Source organism: Cetorhinus maximus, chromosome 13 (genome assembly GCF_964194155.1).
Source record: "Cetorhinus maximus chromosome 13, sCetMax3.hap1.1, whole genome shotgun sequence".
In the NCBI taxonomy this organism is placed as follows: domain Eukaryota; kingdom Metazoa; phylum Chordata; class Chondrichthyes; order Lamniformes; family Cetorhinidae; genus Cetorhinus; species Cetorhinus maximus.
This window is the reverse complement of record NC_135891.1, coordinates 25,184,949-25,208,148: the sequence shown is the minus strand read 5'-3', so window position 1 is coordinate 25,208,148 and position 23,200 is coordinate 25,184,949. Positions and strand designations below refer to the sequence as shown.

General features: G+C 43.7%; 1 protein-coding gene across 6 annotated transcripts in view; it reads right to left on the bottom strand.

Moving 5' to 3' along the window:
• The window catches only part of ptprt (protein tyrosine phosphatase receptor type T), a 1,450,199-nt gene that overhangs the window by 58,507 nt on the left and 1,368,492 nt on the right, over positions 1–23,200 (bottom strand). For all 6 annotated transcript variants that reach the window (XM_078555116.1, XM_078555118.1, XM_078555117.1 and 3 more), the window contains one exon: positions 4,670–4,786. In XM_078555116.1, the coding sequence (XP_078411242.1) occupies positions 4,670–4,786 (117 nt within the window). The remainder of the gene's footprint in view (positions 1–4,669; positions 4,787–23,200) is intronic.

Sequence of the window (23,200 nt, the reverse complement as noted above, 5' to 3'; positions counted from 1 at the left end):
TAGTGATAAATGGTTGTTTATGGGACTGGAAGAAGGTATACAGTGAGGTTCATGAAGGGGTCAGTGTTAGGAATCTTGCTTTTCTTGATATATATAAATGACCTGGACTTAGGTGTACAGGGTGCAATTTCAAAATCTGCGGATGTAACAAAACTTGGAAGTATCGTGAACTGTGAGGAGGATAGAGTAGAACTTCAAGTTGACATAGAAAGGCTGGTAGAATGGGTGGATAAGGAACAGATATGTGAAGTGCTTCTTTATGGTAGGAAGAATAAGGAGAAGCACTATAAGATAAAGGATACAATTCTAAGTGGGGTGCAGGAGCAGAGGGACTTGTGGGTACATGTGCACAAATCATTGACGGTGACAGAATGGGTTGAGAAGGCGGTTAATAAAGCATATGAGATTTATAAAAAAGGGCAAAGAAGTTATCATAAACCTGTATACAATGTTGGTTTGGCTTCAATTAGAGTATTGCATCCAATTCTGGATACCACACTTTAGGAAGGATGTGAAGTCATTAGAGAGGGTGCAGAAAAGATCCACAAGAATAGTTCCAGGGGCACAGAAGTTCAACCTATGTTGATAGGTTGGAGAAGCTGGGGCTGTTTTCCCTAAAGAAGAGAAGGTTAAGAGGAGATTTGATAGAGGTGTTCAAAACCATGAGGGGGAGAAACTGTTCATGTTGGTGTAAAGGATCAAGAAACAAAGGCTATGGGTACCCGCATGGGCCCCAGCTATGCCTGTCTCTTTATGGGGTATGTGGAACATTCCTTGTTCCAGTCCTACTCCAGCCCCCTCCCACAACTCTTTCTCTAGTACATCGATGATTACTTCGGTGCTGCTTCATGCTCTCGTCGGGACCTGGAAAAATTTATTAATTTTGCTTCCAATCTCCACCCCTCCATCATTATCACATGGTCCATCTCTGACACTTCCCTTCCCTTCCTTGACCTCTCTGTCTCAATTTCTTGTGATAGACTGTCCATCAATATCCATTACAAGCCTGCCGACTCCCACAGCTACCTCGACTACAGCTCCTCACACCCCGCTTCCTGTAAGGACTCCATCCCATTCTCTCAGTTCCTTCGCCTCCGTCGCATCTGTTCTGATGATGCTACCTTCAAAAACAGTTCCTCTGACATGTCCTCCTTCTTCCTTAACCGAGGTTTTCCACCCATGGTCGTTGACAGGGCCCTCAACCGTGTCCGACCCATCTCCCGCGCATCCGCCCTCACGCCTTCTCCTCCCTCCCAGAAACATGATAGGGTCCCCCTTGTCCTCACTTATCACCCCACCAGCCTCCGCATTCAAAGGATCATCCTCCGCCATTTCCGCCAACACCAGCATGATGCCACCACCAAACACATCTTCCCTTCACGCCCCCCCGGCGGCATTCCGTAGGGATCGTTCCCTCCGGGACACCCGGTTCCACTCCTCCATCACCCCCTACTCCTCAACCCCCACCTATGGCACCTCCCCATGCCCACGCAGAAGATGCAACACCTGCCCCTTCACTTTCTCTCTCCTCACCGTCCAAGGGCCCAAACACTCCTTTCAAGTGAAGCAGCATTTCACTTGCATTTCCCCTAACTTAGTCTACTGCATTCGTTGCTCCCAATGCGGTCTCCTCTACATTGGAGAGACTAAACGTAAACTGGGCGACCGCTTTGCAGAACACCTGCGGTCTGTCCGCAAGAAAGACCCAAACCTCCCTGTCGCTTGCCATTTTAACACTCCACCCTGCTCTCTTGCCTACATGTCTGTCCTTGGCTTGCTGCATTGTTCCAGTGAAGCCCAACGCAAACTGGAGGAACAGCATCTCATCTTCCGAATAGGCACTTTACAGCCTTCCGAACTGAATATTGAATTCAACAACTTTAGATCTTGAACTCCCTCCTCCATCCCCACCCCCTTTCCGTTTTTTCCCCCTCCCTTTTGTTTTTTCCAATAATTTATATAGATTTTTCTTTTCCCACCTATTTCCATTATTTTAAAATCTATACCTGTAATGCCCTGTCAGTCTTTCCACCCCACCCCCACTAGAGCTGTACCTTGAGTGTCCTGCCATCCATTCTTAATTAGCACATTCTCTTAGATAATATCACCACCTTCAACACCTCTTTGTTCCTTTGTCTGTGACATCTTTTGATTATCTGCTCCTATCACTGCTTGCTTGTCCCTACAACCACCCCGCCCCCCCACCAACTTCTCTCCCCCCACCCCCACCACCCCCCCCTCCAACCTTAAACCAGCTTATATTTCACCCCTCTCCTAATATTACTCAGTTCTGTTGAAGGGTCATGAGGACGCGAAACGTCTCCCCCGATGCTGTCAGACCTGCTGAGTTTTTCCAGGTAATTCTGTTTTTGTTTTGGATTTCCAGCATCCGCAGTAGTTTTTTGTTTTTAAGAAACAAAGGATACTGATTGAAGGTGATTGGCAAAAGAAGCAATGGCAACATGAGGAAAACATCTTTTACACAATGTTATGACCTCTGGACTTTATAAGGTGGTTATGTTTTAAACTGTCTTCTTTAATTCAAGGTAAAATAGAGTAATTTGGGGAGGGGATGTGACCTCCTACAAATCTGCCTAGAGATAAGCCTATGTGATCTGGCTGTCATGGGAGCAGAGGGACATTTTCATAAAGGACACTGGAAGATTCATCCTGGTGAGGACAAGGAGAAGAGATCCTGTTGAAGCTGGGAGGACCTTGGGATTTTATATACACAATTACATCTTTGCTGAGAGTGTGGTATAATGTATGAATGAGGCATGGGGCTTTTGGTTGTGTTAAGAAGTTAATGGGGAGTACAATTTATGTAATTTGGTGTCCAGGAGACTTTGGATTGAATACGGCTGCTGGTGTACGAGACTCAAGCGCTGAAATGGTATGAAATGGAAATGGGAAGTGAGAGACCCTACATAGCAGAGGCCAAGATGGAAAGACTAGACAATAAGATTGCATGTCATCCCACATTTGTGCCGGAAATAATGCGAGAGCTTGTAACGACATGAGGTGTACCTTTGTTGTATCGACATTGTTTGGACTATGCTGATTTTAGTTGGTTTGTTACAACAGAAGTTTTAAAAAATTAAATCTTGTCCAGTAGTTTTCTTTCCATTGGCGTCATGGGGAGTCCTTTCTTTTTAAAAAGTTATCCGTCTCTACGGGGATTGTAACAAACAGCATGGGTCCATTAATTGGGAACTCAAATGTTAGAAGTTCTGTGCTCATGGTGCTGAAGTCAAATGTGTACTGAGATAATAGAGGAGACTGATATAAAGTGTTTGTCACTTTATCAATGGTGACATGTCTAATTAAAGCCGAACAACACATATCAACTAACATGACAAGACTTCAGATATTGAACATGAAATGTCACATCAGTGCAGGTTTTGGTATGCAGTGTTAATTGGGAAACTCCCTTGTAAAATCGTAATGCAATGTCCTTTGCTCTGGCACTGTAGGAAGAAGGTCTTAATATGGCACTTTAAACAGAGGCTGAAATTTACCATTTTATAGTGGCTAATCATTTATTCTAGTGCTATTGACTCATGTGATGGATATTGTTAGAATGATCATAGTAAAGCAATATTCAATTCACAATCAGGCAGGTCCAAGCTATTATTTCCAGGGACTGCATACTTGCACATCATGGAGTCTTGGGAGCCACATAGGCATGCAGTTTTTCAAAATCCTTGCATTCAGCAAGATACCGTGCAACTGCAAGCTCCCATACGAGTTACCTCCCTCTATGTAGCGTGGGAGAACTGGCCCTATAAAATTTAACTCCATGTTCCCACCAATTTGCATATATCTCAAGTTGCTGCTACAAACAGGCCTAATGTTCAGATCTAGAACTCAATGAGAAAACAGAATATTAAATATTAAAATTCCATCCCACAAGATCCCACTGGGGAAAACCAGCAAGTAAGAAATACAAAAGGACATGAAGCTAAATTGACAGGATTTCCAACCCTGGTTTCCAAGATTCTGGGGTTGCTTGTGGCCATTTGGTTGTAGGTTGGGGACCCAGTTGATAAAACGCTCAACCATGCAGGTCTGATCTGAGCTGAATTAGCTACTTTAACAAGAAAAGCAATTGAGAAGCCGGAATTCAGCTCAGTGCACTACAGCTCCCTGTCCGATCACTATCCTGTTAAGTGCATGTGTGGAAAATCCAGTGAGGATCTGATTTAGTTCAGCTGGTTTCATGTCCATCCCATTATTGGATAGCCTGCCAACAGTCACTTGGCGGAGGTATCGGGGATTTCCAGAATCTACTCCAGCAAGAAACAGCAACTTCAGTAGACAATGGAATAAACTAACCAAAAACAAAAACAATGCTCACTAACTTATCATCAAAACTTTATTACCAAAATATAAATTTTTCCAGTATAGTTCCACAAGAGGGCAACCCAATATATCATAACTAATGATGGCACTGTCAGTTGGAATGTTCCACACAGGAACTATTATTTAGTATCAGTTTGATTATTTTATTTGCAGGCATTTATTCTACTTCAGTGTTCCAGAAATGCAACAGGCAAAAATTAATTTTACAGGATCAATATTCACTGTACTTTCTAGCATTAATATGCTTCAACCTAGTTGTGGATTTTGAAACATCTCACCTGGCTAAAGCGACATGAACTTTACATACCTTTTGAACTGTGAAAGTCCGTATAACATACTCTGCTAGTGGTTCTGTCTCAACAAGTGTTACTTTAATATCTCCATACAGCTCGGTATCATCTGGCCAATATCTGCAGCATTTCACCTGGTACAGAACAAGAAGAGAGAATCTGTCTGTGAATTAGCAAAAAATAACATTCATGCAGTGACTGCCATGAGATAAGTCCCTCTGTTTCCAGATACTCGCGAGAAGATATGACCAAGTATGAGCTAATATCCTTTGGTATCGATCATGGACAGTGGGCCAATAGTGCAGTTCTGATATTTAGTTGCTAAGGTGGGAAATTGTTCTCCTAAAATTGCTCCTTAGGGGCTCCCTCTAGAAAATTGATCTAAATGGGCACATCTTAATATCATTTAGAACATAATTGTTGTCTGATATGTCTATAGATTGGAAGTTATTTGTGAATTCTTACTCCTGCCCTTCCTTGGTTATCAAGGTCAGAAACCCATCAGGAAATAACTGGTTCTATTTTTTATATTTTGCACTGATAATCTCTTGTCACCTCATGTGCTCCTGCTAGCTCCATCATATCAATCACAGATAAGGCTAATCACTTCCTTGTATCACTCTCCACTCATATCCTTCTTCCACACTCAACCCTTCTTCATCCACCCTTGGAAAAAACTACCCCCTGAGTTCACTCACAACTACAGTTTCAAAATCCCAACTGTCTAACCTTTGGTCCTCCGTCAGCTACAAAATTTCTACAGTTACTGATTTGCTCAACCACACCCTCAACTCCATCTTTGATGCCCTAGAGCCCAATAAAAACCACCACTCTTTTTCATCCTGGCTCTTCCCACTGTTATGGCCTTCATCTCTGCTCTGGTCTAGGGACTTGAATGGATATGTGGACAATTGGTTTAACCATGTGGCTGGACCACGTAAAGTGTTGTTTAGTCCTTCTCTCATCTGCTCACTATTCCATGATCATGCTGGAACGAAAAGATAATCTCTGGTTTTGTTTCTCTACTGTATAGCATCTTCTTGAACCTCTCTCCCGTGGCTCCTCCAACAATAAATGTGCTGAGTGCAAGCACTTCTTTGTCACTAAGATTGAGACCATTTAATTTTTTAAATATTCATTCACGGGATGTGGGCTTCACTGGCTGAGCCAGCGTTTATTGCCCATCCCTAGTTGCTCTTGAGAAGGTGGTGGTGAGCTGCCTTCTTGAACCACTGTAGTCCATGTGGTGTAGGTACACCCACAGTGCTGTTGGGAAGGGAGTTCCAGGATTTTGACCCAGTGGCAGTGAAGAAATGGCGATATATTTCCAAGTCAGGATGGTGAGTGGCTTGGAGGGGAATTTCCAGGTGGTGGTGTTCCCATGTATCTGCTGCCCTTGTCCTTCTAGATGGTAGTGGTCGTGGGTTTGGAGGGTGCTGTCTAAGAAGCCTTGGTGAGTTCCTGCAGTGAATTTTGTAGATGGTACACACTGCTGTTATTGTGCGTCGGTGGTGGAGGGAACGAATGTTTGTGGATGTGATGCCAGTCAAGTGGGCTGCTTTGTCCTAGATGGTGTCAAGCTTCTTGAGTGTTGTGGGAACTGCACTCATACAGGCAAGTGGGGAGCATTCCATCACACTCCTGACTTGAACCTTGTAGATGGTGAACAGGCTTTGCGGAGTCAGGAGCTGAGTTACTTGTCGCAGGATTCCTAGCCTCTGACCTGCTCTTGTAGCCACAGTATTTATATGGCTAGCCCAGTTCAGTTTCTGGTCAATGGATGTTGATAGTGGGGGACTCAGTGATGGTAATGTCATTGAATGTCAAGGGGTGATGGTTAGATTCTCTCTTGTTAGAGATGGTCATTGCCTGGCACTTGTGTGGCACAAATGTTACTTACCACTTGTCAGCCCAAGCCTGGACATTGTCCAGGTCTTGCTGCATTTGGTCATGGACTGCTTCAGTATCTGAGGAGTTGCGAATGGTGCCAAACATTGTGCAATTATCAGCGAACACCCCCACTACTGATCTCATGATGGAAGGAAGATCATTGGCGAAGCAGCTGAAGATGGTTGGGCCGAGGACACTACCCCGAAGAACTCCTGCAGTGATGTCCTGGAGCTGAGATGACTGACCTCCAACAACCACAACCATCTTCCTTTGTGCTAGGTATGACTCCAACCAGTGGAGGGTGTTCCCCCTGATTCCCAATGACTCCAGTTTTGCCAGGGCTCCTTGAAGCCACACTTGGTCAAAAGCGGCCTTGATGTCAAGGGCAGTCACTCACACCTCACCTCGGGAGTTCAGCTCTTTTGTCCATGTTTGACCCAAGGCTGTAATGAGGTCAGGAGCTGAGAGCCCTGGTGGAAGCCAAACTGGGCGTCAGTGAGCAGGTTATTGCTAAACAAATGCTGCTTATTATGACACAGCCAATGGTAAATACTGAGCTGTTCAAATCCCTGAGGGAAACTTGAAACAACTGTCACAGCCACTTTTCAATTTGTATAAATTTCGAGATGCGTGTCATGAATTCAGTAGTTATAAGACCACCAAGTCTTATAAGTTTTTATAAAACTAGATTAAACATTTATTCATAAGAGAAATAATTTTAAATACATACAAAGATCTACAAATTATTACCATGATAATTTCTAAATCCCCCAGTCAATCTAACTCCCAGTTACACTTTCATTAAGGCATCAGTAAGACACAAAGATTTTAAGAGACCCAGGCAAAGAAACACGATACCCTGAACAAGTTGACTTCCAAGTGAGTTTTCTTAACTTCAGTCCTTTGAGGACAGCAGCTTGAGGCACAGATGCTGAAGGCTTTTCATACTTGTAAGATCTTAAAAATGCCTACCCTTATACACAGCCTTTGCTCCTTCTTTATACAAAACTTCCTCCCTGAATGCAAATATCCATTGTTTCATTATGTATTTGGGCTTTATCTCCCTGACAACAAAACCCTCTCATAGCACTAAGTTGTACCAGTAATCTTTGGGAAAATAAACACACTGTTTCTAAAACAAAAACAAAAATAAAAATACCTGGAAAAACTCAGCAGGTCCGAAAGCATCTGCGGAGAGGAATACAGTTAACGTTTCGAGTCCGTATGACTCTTGAACAGAACTGTATTCCTCTCCGCAGCTGCTGTCAGACCTGCTGAGTTTTTCCCAGGTATTTTTATTTTTGTTTTTGTTTTGGATTTCCAGCATCCACAGTTTTTTGCTTTTATCACACTGTTTCTAAACTTCATTTGGCTAGGTGACACATTTCACCCTTCCTTTGAAGACAATCTCGTCTGGTTTATTTCAAAATGCAAATGTTCCCTTGACACCCATCTTTCTAAACTTCCCCATGTTTATCTGATTAACATTTCAAACCTACCCTCTCTTCTTAAATCAAAGCACCCAGACTAGCTGCCTCTAATTCAATTAAATCTCTCTCACACATATACAGACACATATAGACACTTAGACATGTCCCACTATTACTCTATTTTACAATAAATTCCAATAATGTTATGAGAATTATTATATCTTCTTGGCAACCTCCTCCATGTTGAAAAATGAACCATCACAATTTAAAAAGACGGCTTCATTTTTATTAACCCATTTTACACTATCTCCTATAATTATCTATATACATACACTATTACATTACCAGATGCATGCATTAACATAACAATATATACAAATCCTTCGCATCAACAGAAATCATTCCTGTTCAGAGTGCAGGTTTTTAAATATCCAATTTTCCCTTTAAGCTTCAAACTCTTGATAAAGCATCCGCAATCAGATTTTCTTGTTTAGTGACATGTATAATCTGTAGATTAAATGGTTGCAATAATAAACTCCGTCTGAATAGCCTTGCACTTCTGTCTCAAAATTTGTCCGGAAACTTTAAAGGATTGCAGTCTGTATAAACAATTGCTTCTGCTGAATTGTTTGTCACATAAATTTCAAAATGCTGCAATGCTCACACCAAACCCAAAGTCTCCTTTTCGATCGTTGAATATCTTCTCTGTTCTGCATTCAACTTCCCTGAAAAATCTTCAGTACTATTGCCGGAATATTGTCAGGGCACGTAGCCTTTGCACTATCCAGTGCCTTCAGCCATTTCTTGATATCACGTGGAGTGAATTGAATTGGCTGAAGACTGGTATCTGTGATGCTGGGGACCTCCGGAAGTGGCCGAGATGGATCATCCACTCAGCATTACTGGCTGAAGACAGTAGTAAATGCTTCAGCCTTATCTTTTGCACTGATGTGCTGGGCTCCCCCATCATTGAGGATGGGGATACTTGTGGAGCCTCCTCCTCTAGCGAGTTGATTAATTGTCCACCACCATTCATGACTGGATGTGGCAGGACTGTAGAGCTTAGATCTGATCCATTGGTTGTCGGGTTGCTTAGCTCTGTTTATCACTTGCTGCTTATGCTGTTTGGCACGCAAGTAGTCCTGTGTTGTAGCTTCACCAGGTTGACACCTCACTTTTAGATATGCCTGGTGTTGCTCTTGGCATGCCCTCCTGCACTCTTCATTGAACCAGGGTTAAGCTCCTGGTTTGATGGTAATGGTAGAGTGGGGGATATGCCGGATCATGAGGTTACAGTTTGCGTTCAAGTACAATTCTGCTACTGCTGATGGCCCACAGCATCTCATGGATGCCCAGTCTTGAGATGCTAGATCTGTTTGAAATCTATCTCATTTAGCACAGTGGTAGTGCCACACAACACGATGGAGGGTATGCTCAATGCGAAGGCGGGACTTCGTCTCCACAATGACTGTGCGGTGGTCACTCCTACCTATACTCTCATGGACAGATGCATCGCCGCAGGCATGTTGGTGAGGATGATGTTTTTTCCTTCTTGTTGGTTCCCTTACCATCTGCCGTAGACCCAGTCTAGCAGCTATGTCCTTTAGAACTCGGCCAGCTCGGTCAGTAGTGGTGCTACTGAGCCACTCTTGGTGATGGACATTGAAGTCCCCCACTCAGAGTACATTCTACACCCTGGCGACACACAGTGCTTCCTCCAAGTGGTGTTCAACATGGAGGAGCACTGATTCATCAGCTGAGGGAGGGCGATACGTGGTAATCAGCAAGGAGGTTTCCTTACCCATGTTTGACCTGATGGCATGAGACTTCATGGGGTCTGGAGTCGATGTTGAGTACTCCCAGGGTCACTCCCTCCTGACTGTATACCACTGTGCTGCCACCTCTGCTGGGCCTGTCCTGCTGCTGGTGTCTGGGACATTATCTGTGAGATATGATTCCGTGAGGATGACTATGTTAGGCTGATACTTGACTAGTCTGTGAGACAACTCTCCCAATTTTGGCACTAGTCCCCAGATGTTAGTGGTGAGGACTTTGCAGGGTCGACAGGGCTGAGTTTGCCATTGTCTTTTCAGTTGCTTAGGTCTATGCCAGGTGGTCCGTCTGGTTTCATTCCTTTTTTGAGACCTTGTAGTGGTTTGATTAAACTGAGTGGCTTGCTGGGCTATTTCAGAGGGCATTTAAGAGTCAACCACATGCTGTGGGTCTGGAGTCACATGTAGGCCAGACCAGGTAAGGATGACAGATTTCCTTCCCTAAACCCTATGGTTTTTATGACGATGGTTTCATGGTAATCATTAGACTTTTAATTCCATTTTAATTCATTTTTTTATTGAATTCAAATTCCACCAACTGCCGTGGTGGAATTCAAACCCAGGTCCCCAGAGCATTACCCTGGGTATCTGGATTACTAGTCCAGTGACAATACCACAACACCATCACCTCCTCCCTAATCAGCTACCTCTGCCATGACTCTACCTTCCACTTGCCCCACTGGCCAAACTTCCTCTAAATTTCCCCTTACCTAGCCGTGAACTCCATCACTCTCAGGTTTCTCTCCACTATCTGCCTTAATACACTCTTGAGCTAATTTTGTCTATGAGACCCACCTCTTATTCCATCAATTCTATTCCCTCTAAACTGGTGACCACCCAACTTCCCCTCCTGGTTCCCATTTAGCCAATATTGTTAATGGTTCTCGCTCATCAAGTCATGTTCCTGTCTCTTTTAAATCTGTCATTATCATTCCTCTTCTGAAAAGAAACATTGACCCCACCATCGTTGCAATCCACTGCCCTATGTCCAACCTCCCTTTCCTCTCCAAAGTCCTTGATGAGTTGTTGCCTCCCAAATCTATGCCCTGTCTCCCGGAACTCCATTTTGAATCCCTCCAGTCAAGTTTCTGTCCCTGCCACAGTAGCAAAATGGATCTTATTAAAGTCACAAATAACAACCTGTTTGACTGTGACATAGGAAAATTATCCCTCCTTATCCCTTTTGCACTGTCTGCAGTCTTTGACATGGTTGACTACACCATCCTCTCCAACACCTCTCCACTCTTGTCCAGCTGGGTGTGACTACTCTCAACTGGTTCTATCCCCTACCTATCTAATCAAGCCAGGGTATCACTTGCAATGGCTTCCTTCCTGCTCCTATACTTTTACCTCTGGTTTCCCCAAAGATCTATAATAACCCCCCCCACCCCCCCGAACATCCAGTACTGGATGAACAGAGGTTTCCTCCACTTAAATATTGTGAAGACTGAAGTCATTGTTTTCAGTTCCCTCTCCAAATTCTATTCCCTAAATTACTCAATCTCTCTCCCTCACAAAAGTTTGAGACAAAACAAGTCTGTTCACAACTTTGGTGTCATATTTGACCCCGAAATGAACTTCCGACCACATACCTAAGATCACATATTTCCACCTCTGAAACATTGTCAGACTTTGCTGCTGTCGCAGCTAATCTGCTGCTGAAACCCTCATCAATACCTTTGTTACCTCTAGAATTGACTATTCCAATGCATTTCTGGCTAGTCTCCCAAATTCTAACTTTTGTAACCTAGATGTCATCTGAAGCTCTGCTGCCAGTGTAAATTACTGGGCTATCATTCAAAGAGGTGATTTTGCGATTAGCTATCTCCCAGTGGGAAGTGACGTCATCAAGAGCCTGGTTTTCACAATGCATTCTCCATGATTAATACTCCCATAAGGAATACTGGATCATGGATTCACCCTGCAAATGTCCTTCAGACATGGCTAGACCTTTATTCCTCAATGTTTGTAACAAACATTAGTTCCTTTCTTCAACAATTGTAAAATTTGAATGCAAGCCAAGCCAATCAAAGACACTCACATTCCATTTATATTTAGAGTTATGGGGAAATAATGTCACTAAAAATCTGCCTCACACATCTTAACTCATAACAAATCTGACTTCACCCTCATCTCTCTGCTTGCTGATCTACATTGGCTATTGTTCCAGTAATGCTGTGATTTTAAAATTCTCACCCTTGTGTTCAAATCACCTCCACAACCTCATCCCTCCATATCTTTGTAACCTCCTTCGACCTCACAATCCTTTAGGATCCCTGCGCTCTTTCAATTCCATTTCTTGCATATCCCTGATTTCCTTCACTCCATCATTGCTGGCCATAGCTTCAGCTGCTTAACCTTCGAGCTCTGAAATTCCCCTCCTAAACCTTTATCCCTCTCTAACTCTCTCCTCCTTTTAGTCACTCCTATTTCTTTCACCAAACTTTTGGTCACCTGTCCTAGTGGCTTGATGTTAAATTTTGTTCAATATTGCTCTTTTAAAGTGCCTTGGAATATTTACTGTGTTAAAAGTGCTATGTAAATCTCAGTTGTTGTGAAGCACTTGATTCCAATTCTATGAAGCCCACTGAATTCACAGCACAAACGAGTGAAAATAATTCTCACAGGAGCAGCCAAACTGAATATTAAACAATGTAATACAGTATTCATAAGTTTAAATTTAATCACTTGGTAGTACGGAGCTTGAATAACACACATAAATGAGTAATTTTATTTCTCTTTCATGGGATGTAGGTGTCGTTGACAAGGCCAGCATTTGTTGCCCATCCCTAATTGCCCTTAAACTGAGTGGCTTCTTAGGCCATTTCACTGGGTAGTTAAGAGTCAATCACATTGCTGTGGCTCTGGAATCACAAAGAGGTCACATCAGGTAAGAATGGCAGATTTCCTACCCTAAAAGACATTAGTGAACCAAATGGGTTTTTGCCACAATCGAAGATAGTTTCATGGTCGCCATTACTGAGGCTAGCTTTTGTTTTATATTCCAGATTTATGAACTGAATTCAAAATCCACCAGCGGCAGGACCCAAAATTCCTGCCCAAGGTCAATGGGCTTTTGGCTGCACTCCAAATTTTCCAGTCCCGCCCTGCCAATTCCCATCATGGGTGGGACCAGAAAATCCTGGCCTATCAGTCAGGCTCACAGTGTGGCTCACTTACATGTGCTAGAAGCTACATATATTCAATCACAGGGCCCAATCCATTGCAAACAGAAAGAACATGCCCAAGTTTTGCACCTTTTCAACCATACAAAAGTTTGGGGCACAGATATTCCCTGGTTCATTCCCCATGGCAATGCCTTGATCAATCAGAGTTAACCTGCCTGGTTTGAATTTGAACAAAAGCTGGGCAGTTAACTGTTCTCTGGTGTATTCTCCATGGCAATGCCTCTCCCAATCACAGTCTACTTGCCAACCTATCAGCGCTCTCTTCTCATGCAGTATAAATTGTTGTTCCCTTTGAAATTTGGTATTCATGCAAATCTGTCCTGATGAGTGCAAGATGAAAAGCTTCAAAAGCTTGTCTCTTTTTTCAGCAGTAATCAAGTTTGAATATAGCCAGGATCTGCTCCCAGTGTAGAGTTTGACTTTACAGGTGTCCAGATTGGAGAGCCACTAGAAATAATTACCAGAAAATAGTGAATGCTACAAACTGGGCATATTGATCCCCTCACTCGATCCTCTGATCTATGTTTCTATGTAGCAAGACTTTGCACTTTGAGCTTTACAATACAAAATTTAAGAACTTGCATTTAGCATCATTCTCACACTCAGAACATCCCAAGGTGCTTTAGTCAATTGTTTATTACTGATGTGTAGTTACTTTTGTATATTTGCAGTGAATTTGCATGAGACATCAACATGTTCCATAAACTGTGCCTTTATGTGACAAGGAATCGCTCCTGAAATCTAACTTATTTCTATGTTGACATAACTTAAATATATGTCCCCCCAGTGCTCCATAATCAATCTAACTCAGATAGCCTATTCACATTGATCAAATTTAATCCACTTATTACTTTAAATACTTCAGTTGCAACTCTGCTTGGTATAAATATGATTGCATTAGCCCTACTCACTGGCATAATGTTACCTTTATCTGCATCAAATACCATATTCTTGTATTCTAATTTCCTTATGCCGGGTCAGAGCCCCACACAAATCATTGTATCATCCTCGAACTTGCAGACCAATCCCCCAACACCTTTATCCAGATCACTGATGAAAGTTAAGAGCTGTGAACCCAACGCAGGTCCTTGGCTGACACCACTGGTCTCAATGCAGAACCACAGCCATTAGTAATAACCTTCTTCCAATGAAAATGTAACCAATTTCTGAGACATAGAAACATACACAGAAATTAGGAGCAGGAGTAGGCCGTTTGGCCCTTGGAGCCTGCTCTGCCATTCATTATGATCATGGCTGATCATCCAACTCAATAGCCTGCTCCCACTTTCTCCCCATATCCTTTGATCCCTTTTGCCCCAAGAGCTATATCCAACTCCTTCTTGAAAACATACAATGTTTTGGCCTCAATTACTTTCTGTGGTAGCAAATTCCACAGGCTCACCACTCTCTGAGTGAAGATATTTCTCCCCAACTCAGTCCTAAATGGTCTACCCCGTATCCTCAGACTGTGACCCCTGATTCTGGATTCCCCCACCATGGGGAACATCCTTCCTGCATCTACCCTGCCTAGTCCTGTTAGAATTTTATAGGTTTCTATAAGATCCCCCCTCATTCTTCTGAACTCCAGCGAATGTAATCCTAACTGACTCAATTTCTCCTGTCAGTCCCATCATCCCAAGAATCAGTCTGGTAAACCTTCACTGCACTCCCTCTATAGCAAGAACATCCTTCCTCAATAAAGAGACCAAAACTGCACACAATATTCTAGGTGTGGTCTCACTAAGGCCCTGTATAATTGCAGCAAGGCATCCCTGCTCCTGTACTCGAATCCTCTGGCTATGAAGGCCAACATACCATTTGCCTTCTTTACCGCCTGCTGCACCTGCATGCTTACCTTTAGCGACTGGTGTACAGGGACACCCAGGTCTCGTTGCACATTCCCTTCTCTCAATTTACAGCCATTCAGATATTAATCTGCCTTCCTGTTTTTGCTACCAAAGTGGATAACCTCACATTTATCCACATTATACTGCATCTGCCATGCATTTGTCCACTCACTCAGCTTGTCCAAGTCACACTGAAGCATCTCTGCATCCTCCTCACAGCTCACCCTCCCATCCAGCTTTATGTCATCTGCAAATTTGGAGATATTACATTTAGTTCCCTCATCTAAATCATTAAAATATATTGTGAATAGCTAGGGTCCCAGCACCGATCACTGCTGTACTCCACTAGCCACTGCCTGCCATTCGGAAAAAGACCCATTTATTTCTACTCTTTGTTTCCTGTCTGTCAACCAGTTTTCTATCCATCTCAATACACTACCTCCAATCCCATGCGCTTTAATTTTACATGCCAATCTCTTATGTGGGACTTTGTCGAAAGCCTTCTGAAAGTCCAAATAAACCACATTCACTGGCTCCCCCTCATCAACTCTACTAATTATATCCTCGAAAAATTCCAGTAGATTTGTCAAGCATGATTTCCCTTTCATAAATCCATGCTGACTCTGTCCGATTCTGCCACTGTTTTCCACGTGCTCAGCTATTACATCTTTTATAATGGACCCTAGAATTTTTCCCACTACCGTCGTCAGGCTGGCTGGTCTATAATTTCCTGTTTTCTCTCTACCTCCTTTTTTAAATAGTGGGGTTACATTAGCTACCCTCCAATCTCTAGGAACTGTTCCAGAACCTATAAAATCTCCGAAAATGACCACCAATGCATCCATTATTTCTAGGGCCACTTCCTTAAGTACTCTGGGATGTAGATTATCAGGCCCTGGAGATTTATTGGCCTTCCATCCCATCAATTTCCCCAACACCATTTCCCTACTAATACTGATTTCTTTCAGTTCCTCCCTCTTCCTAAACCCTGTGTTCCCCAACATTTCTGGTATGTTATTTGTGTCCTTCTTTGTGAAGACAGAACCAAAGTATGTATTTAGTTGGTCAAATGCAACATCTTCCTGCTATGCTTGTAGGACTCTAGCATATTAGGTAACCTATTGTGTGACATTAGGGTTACTTACATCCACCAACCAGTTTTCTTTCTCAAAACGTGGAAATTCCAAACCGTACACATGTGCATCATTTACCCAGAAAGTTTAAACTTCTGATGGGTAGAATTCTGCTGCCCCTGGCTTTCCGAGGGTGTCTTTCACACTAGCCTTAGTGTTGGAGACTTGGACTTAATGTCCTGTACATATTTACCCACTTCTCCTCCCGCTGTTAATCTCAGGCATCAGACAGTAACTAACAGTGGGAGCTGTTATGCAAAAGCCTAAAAAAAACCCACCCACACCCCAGACAATGGTCACACCCCCCACACATGCACCCTCACCTCCGACACTGTTCACTCTGCCTGCACCCTGGCAATGCTCAGCCCCCTCCCCTGCATCCCAACAATACTCACTCCCTCCCCTACAACTCTAAGATACTCATTTCCCTCTCTCCCGCTTGCTGCCACAATGCTCACCCTCCCTCACCTCCGACATTGCTCACTCTTCCACCCTCATTCCCCCATTGTGCTCACCTTCCCACCCAGCTCAGCCTCCCTCCTTCACTCCCAGATAGTGCTCACCCTCCCTTATCTCCAACAATATGTTCACTCCTGGCTAACCCTCCCTCCCTCACCACCGACAATGCTCAGCCTCTCCACTGGCTGACTTTCCAGAATCACTGGCTCCTGAGCAGGGAATTTCGGAAGAGTCAGTATTGTCAGAGGTTTGGTGGTGGGCTGGGAAGCTAAAAGCCTGATCGATCAATGCCAGAAAATACATGCAAAGGTTGAAGTAGCTGACAGGTGGTTAACTTTAGGTCAGGCTTTTACCCCGTGGTTTAGATGAAGAACTCAATACATTATTGGGCATTTTGTGTGGGAATATCTTTATAGGGTGCTAACAGTATGATAATAATCCATTCAGGTCGACTCCTGAAAAATGTCATAAAATACGGAAGGCCTCAGTGCAATCAGTGGTGGAGAAAACCTCCCCAGGGTAGATCCATGCTAACCCTCTTGGGTAGTTTGAGAAGTCATGAAGACGTGAGGCACTGAGAAAAAAGAGAACAAAGAGGGCAGAAAGACCTGTTTGCATATGCTGGCTGTCCTGCCCGATCTGGACCAGTATTCTTTACTTGTTGTGGTTGTATGCTTTCGTTGTCTAATTGTGTTATATCCCATCTTGAATTCTGTTTAAACTCAACATACCCACCATATTGGTTATAGTCGATCCTGATTGATAATCGTTAACAACAACAAATTGTGCTCAAATTAAAATTCAACAAATTGGAAAGATTAAATTTAAAACATGGAAAGTGCCACAGCATTAAGTGAGCAAGCCATTTAATTCAGCACTTTGTCCAGATATTAGAAGTGGGTGAGTTATGTTACATACTATCCATTATCATATATGAGCAATATAAATAACAAAGGTGCCAGCAAAAGACATATCCATGATCGCTATCTAAGGGGCAATTTATGTGCTGCAGTAAAAGGGTGGGTGATGGGCAGGGCTAATGTGACAGCTAGGTAGATGATTCAGCAGGGAAACTGTCAATTTTCAGATCGCTCTTCATAAACATGGGATAGAATTTTATGCCGGTGGGATTTTATAGTCCCGCCAAAGTCAATGGACTTTTGAATGGCTCATCACATTTTACAGCCCTGCCCCCGACGCAATGGGGCTGTAAAATTCCGTCCATGGAGTCGGCGAACCACCAAGTCACAATTTTGGGGACAGGAAATCAGACGGTATTGCTGCTTGTCAAGCAGAAGCTGAAAGGGAAGGTGTATTTTTTGATTGGGACCAGAGAACAGTAATGCTGTAGAGCAGCAAGTGATGAGTTCAAAACCTGTGGACACAACTACTGAAGTTTTCAAATTGGTGAAGATGGAAAAACAAGCAACTACCAGAAACTTCCAACTTGAAGCTATACATAGCTACAGCTAACAGCAAATGAGGACCCTTTAAGCATCATTTCGAATGGTTGCTATCATCCACGAATACTGGTGGTAGCTGAGTGGTGCAAATTGCATCCCTCCTACTTTTGATGGGAGCTCTGGCAGCCAGAATTCATGTCTGCCTGATAATTGAAATGGGCGTTTAAACAGAGATAGATGGGTGGGACGAGCAGTGGCTTCATTTTGAGTCCACACCCATCCTGTTTTGGACAGGCAGTGGAGCGTTGCAAAGATTAAAAAAAAAGTCATTCCATAGGCATTTCATATATTAAAATTGTGAATGTTCCTTCTTAATTTCAGTTCAAACTGTCTCGAGATGAAATTGAAAAGAAAATTGGGAAGAAACTAAGAATTTAATTGACAAGATGTTTAGACGGAATTCTTTTCCCCCCAGAGATGCAAGATAGAAGCAGGTATTGATCTAGATTCACAACACAAAACAATAAACGGAGGCAGCTGATCCACTTACCAACTTAAATCACGAAAAGGTTATATTGAATGTTCAGGGAATGCAGGGAGATTGAAACAAAAGTTTAAAAAAAAGTGCACTGCCAAGCAGAGCAGAATGAGAAAGCGAAATGAAGGATCACTGAAGCTAAGAGCCAGGAAACATAGTTTTCTGTCACTAGAAAGCAGCATTGATGACAGTGAGGTGAGCTGCTCTGGGACGTAGGAGTATTGCCTGATCAGAGAAGACAGCAGCTGTGAGAGGTGTTCTGAGTGCACAATAAATATGCTGCTCTAACCCCCATACGCCACTGAACACAGATTAAAAGTTCCCGAAGGAAAGATGGAAGAGTAGGGACTATAATTGGAAAGTACTATAACACACAGTCATAGTGAGAGCAGATGGTTTAGATGGAGATGTGTCAGCTTGGATAGGTCCCTGCTGTTTTCTATGGAATCTGCAAATTTTAATAAACTAGTGGTGATGTATAGATTCTTTTTATTTGCAGAAACTTCATTTGATTTTGATTTAATCACGTAAAACAGTGGCACTGATTCTCTTTGAATGTTCAAGAAATAATGCTGCATCGAGGCATGGATGAAAATTGAGGGAAGAATAATACCTCAATATCGTTGCGCATATTTGTTTTTAATATGGGAGCTAGCTGGAGTAGTTTTATCTGGTGCTTTGCTTTGCTAACAGTGGGTAGGACAGTAGACACTGACAGCTGGCAGCTGTCTAATAAACCACCGATGACTACCAAAGCAATGGGCTGGATTTTCCCAACCTGTTGCGAGCTGACCTGGGGTTAGGGGATATAGGGGAAGAGGTGAGGTGAGGGGATTTGGGATTGGGGGTGAGGGGGTGTGGAGGAGGCATGGAGGTGAGGGGGTTGAGGGGATATGGTGAATGGAGGTATGAGGGATATGCGGGTATGGGGGTGAGGGTTAGGGAGCTCCGCAATCACCTCCAGAACTGGACCAATGTCTCAGTGAACTGAGGTGGACCTTTTAACCTGCCCACCTTGGCATCCATCCGCCTCCGTCTCCGCCTTGGGCCTGCTGCAGGAGGTGGCAGCCCTGGCTCTGGCCTGTCCCCACCAACCTACTATGACAATAGCAATGGGCAGGCACTGCTGGTCAGAAGGCAGGGTCGCAATGTCAGGAAATGGCCCCCTCTCGCCCGACTCCCGATTCATTCCTGTGAGATGAAAATCTGGCCCTATATATATATATATATATGCCAGCCTCCTGGAGATTAGCTTTTGAGGCTGCACGGGGTAGGATGGAGTGGAGGGGAGGTGGTGGGGGGGGGGGGGGGGGGGATGAAATTTGTGAAATAAAAGCATCCCTGACATGCTCCCGCCTCTTCCTGCTTTTCCTGGAGGTGGGAGCCCACCAGCAACGGAAATGAGTCCCACAGTGGCAGGAAGATAGTTCATTAATGAAATATTTAGCAGGCATTTCATGAGTGGATGGCAATCTTGCTGGCATCGTGCGGGCCTACTACTGTGTCCACAGCCCAGCAAGTAAGAGGAGGAGGCTACACAGCGGGGGGTGGAGGCTGTCTTACATATGATTGAGATCTAATTGATCCTGGCAGAAAATAGCAAGGTTGCTGTCTTCCTCCACAGCCCTGCCACTGAGTATGAAATTCATGGGGATGAATGTCTCTGGTCACCATGAGCCTCCTGATGTTTCAGCTGCACCCCTGATGCTGATGGTGGCTGCAGTGCTTCCCTGATGCTCCCGCTGCTTGGGCCTCAGCAGCACTTCCTCTGGTCACACAGTTGGGCTGATGGCCTCCCTTGCAGTGAGCCACACTGTCCTGAGCTCTTGCCTCTGGAACCTGGCTACCAACCCTAATTGCACAACGAATGCAGAGGCGGCCTGTTAATTGGCTGCCCCTTGTAAAATTAAGCTAGCGGGGGCGCATCCAAAAAGCATGTGCTTGGGACCCAGGAATGGTCCCAATGTGAAGTTCCTGATGTTTGCAAGAAAACAGCCCAGCTTAATGCATTCATTTGATATTCTTCTGCTGATTATTTGAACAACAGCTTATATTTATACAGCACCTTTAATGGGAGGGAGGGGCAGGTCATGGAGGGATTTGAAAACAAGGATGACAATTTCAAAATCAAGATGTTGCTGGACTAGGAGCCAGTGGAGGTCAGTGAGCACAGGGGTGATGGGAGAATGGGACTCGTTCCCGGTTAACAAGCGGGCAGCTGAGTTTTAGATGACTTCAAGTTTATTGGTAGAATGCGGGAGATCTGCCAGGAATGCACTGGACTAGTCGAGTCTAGAGGTAACAAAGGCATGAATGAGGCTTTCTGCAGCAGATGATTTGAGACTTGGTGAAGTTAAGAAATGTTAGAGAGGTGGAAATAGGTGTTCTTAGTGACAGCAAAAATATGGGATTGGAAACTCATTTCAGGATCAAATGTTGTGAGCAGACTGGCTTAATCTCAGACTGTTGTCTGAGGGAGTGATGGAGTCAGTAGCTAGGGAATGGAGTTTGAAGAGGGAACTGAAAATAATGTCTGTCTTCCCAGTATTTAATTGGAGGAAATTTCTGCCCATTTAGTATTAGAGGTGGTGGTGAGGTAGAGTTAGGTGCCATCAGTGTATATGTGCAAACAGAGTACATGTGTGCCTTCAGATGATATCGCGGAGGGGCGACATATAGTTGTAGGAGGGGGCTAAAGATATATCCTTTGGGGACACCAGAGGTTACGGTGCAGAAGCAGGAAGAGAAACTATTGGCTTCTTGAGAAGGATGAGGGGGGAGAGTTTATCCAGAGGGATTTAAACATGGCTTTCTGGGAAAGATGGAACAGATGTGGGACTCAATATAATGTTCAAAGCCTTTGGAGAGGAAAGGGAGGTTGGTAATGGGATAGTAGTTTGCAAGGATGTCAGAGTCAGGGGTTGATTTTTGAGGAGAGGGGTGATGACGGTACATTTAAAAGAGAGAGAACTGTTTACGATATCAGCTAACATGGGGTCCAGGAGGGGAAGTTAGGTGATAAGCAGTTTGGTGGGATTAGGATTGAGGGAACAGGAAGTGGGTTTCATGGACAAGATGAGCTCAGAGAGGGTATGTGAGGGTATAGGAGAGAAACTAGAGAAAGATGCAAGTTCAGGACTAGGGCAGGGGGAGTGTTAAAGGTAGTTTAGTCGGGCTAATGGAAGCGAGGGAAGACAGCGGCAGCTGATTGGAATGTCTCGATCTTAGTGACAAAGAAGTCCATGAGCTATCACGCTTCTTATTGGAGGTAAAGGTGGGGAAGGCAGGGGAGAGGGGTTTACGAAGATGTCAGGTTTGGCAGTGGATGGCTAAACCAGTTGTCTGCCATTTCCTTTCAAGTCTACGTCTTTTGGACTTAATGAAGCAGTGTTAAGGGCCACATCAGGGCAACAGCCAGGTGAGAGAAAGTAATGATTTTACTGGGGACTAGGACATAATGGGCAGAATTTTATTTTGGCGGGCGCGCGCTCGACCCACTCGAGCATAAAATAACACATGTTTCGTCCGATGTCATCGCGCAGTTGCGCGATATTTCGGTCACAGGCGCTCGCCAGAGTTGGCAGCACGCCCACCGACAATTAAAAGGCTTAGTAAGGTCATTAAAATGGTACTTAAAAGACATTTTCTGCTGCCAGTCCAACCTTACAGTTGACGGGCAGGTGAAAAGGCCAAGCTGCCTTTGCACTTTTTAGGAGACCTCATCCACGGACGGGATGAGGTTTCCAACAGCAAATAAAAATAAAATAAAAGATTTTACATTTCATTTATAACATGTCCCTGCTCATGTGCCATGAGCGGACATGTTTTACAACATTTTAAAATCTTCATTTTTAAAAAAAAAATGTTCATCTCCCTGAGACAGCTCTGTGCCTCGGGGAGATTTGTAAGCGCACACTTGCGTGCATGCGCGAACTTTGTGCTCGCACTCCCCACTGCCCGCACAGACAGCGCTGAGCGCTGCCGATCGCGTTTCACGCTGGGCGGGCCTTAATTGGCCTGCCTGACAGGCGCTAAATTCTGCCCCAAAGGTGGATGTAAGGATACGGTGGAGTAAATCAGTTTAAGGTTAATCAGTTATTATCCCCCAGGGGAAAAAAAAACAGGCAAGAGAATATCATACAAATGTGTTAAATATAAACTATTATCACTACAAGCAAATTTGATGCTACAGTTGGTATATATTTCAATGCAATTTTAATTGTATAATTATTTATTTACTATTTGTCAACAGTGTACATCTTATGCGCACCTTGAGTTAGAGCAGTCTGGAGGGACCTGTGATTCTATTTCATTGTATTCTAATGTCGATTAGGTTTTATATATTGCTTTGTAAGGCAGAATTTGTAATTTGCATTACCCCTTCCAACCTCAGGGACACGGGCATTCTCCTTTCTGCTCTTAAAATTACTTAGACATTTTAATGTATATTGTAACTTAAATAAAGCATTACTACTTCCTTCAGAATTTTGCTTGTCAAATTACTGATGGCTGAATACAAATGCTCCTCCAGAATGTATGTGCTTGCTTTCATATGTGCTTAGTTTTTTTCATTGATTCTTGAGTGTTATCTGCCTGTTCCAGCTTTTAGTATGCACATTGGTACCTCTAGCACCCCACATGGTTCATAAATGACTTCCTTTTGTACCGAGGGTCAACACGTCTGATCAGCCTTGGACTAGATCACCTCATGAGCAAGATTTGGCTCTGAAGGATTCTATTCATGTCATTTGCCAGCGATGATCGGGACTTTGGGTGGATCTTGGGCAAGGAGGCATGCCAGAGTGAATTTGGGGCTATTTTGGGACTA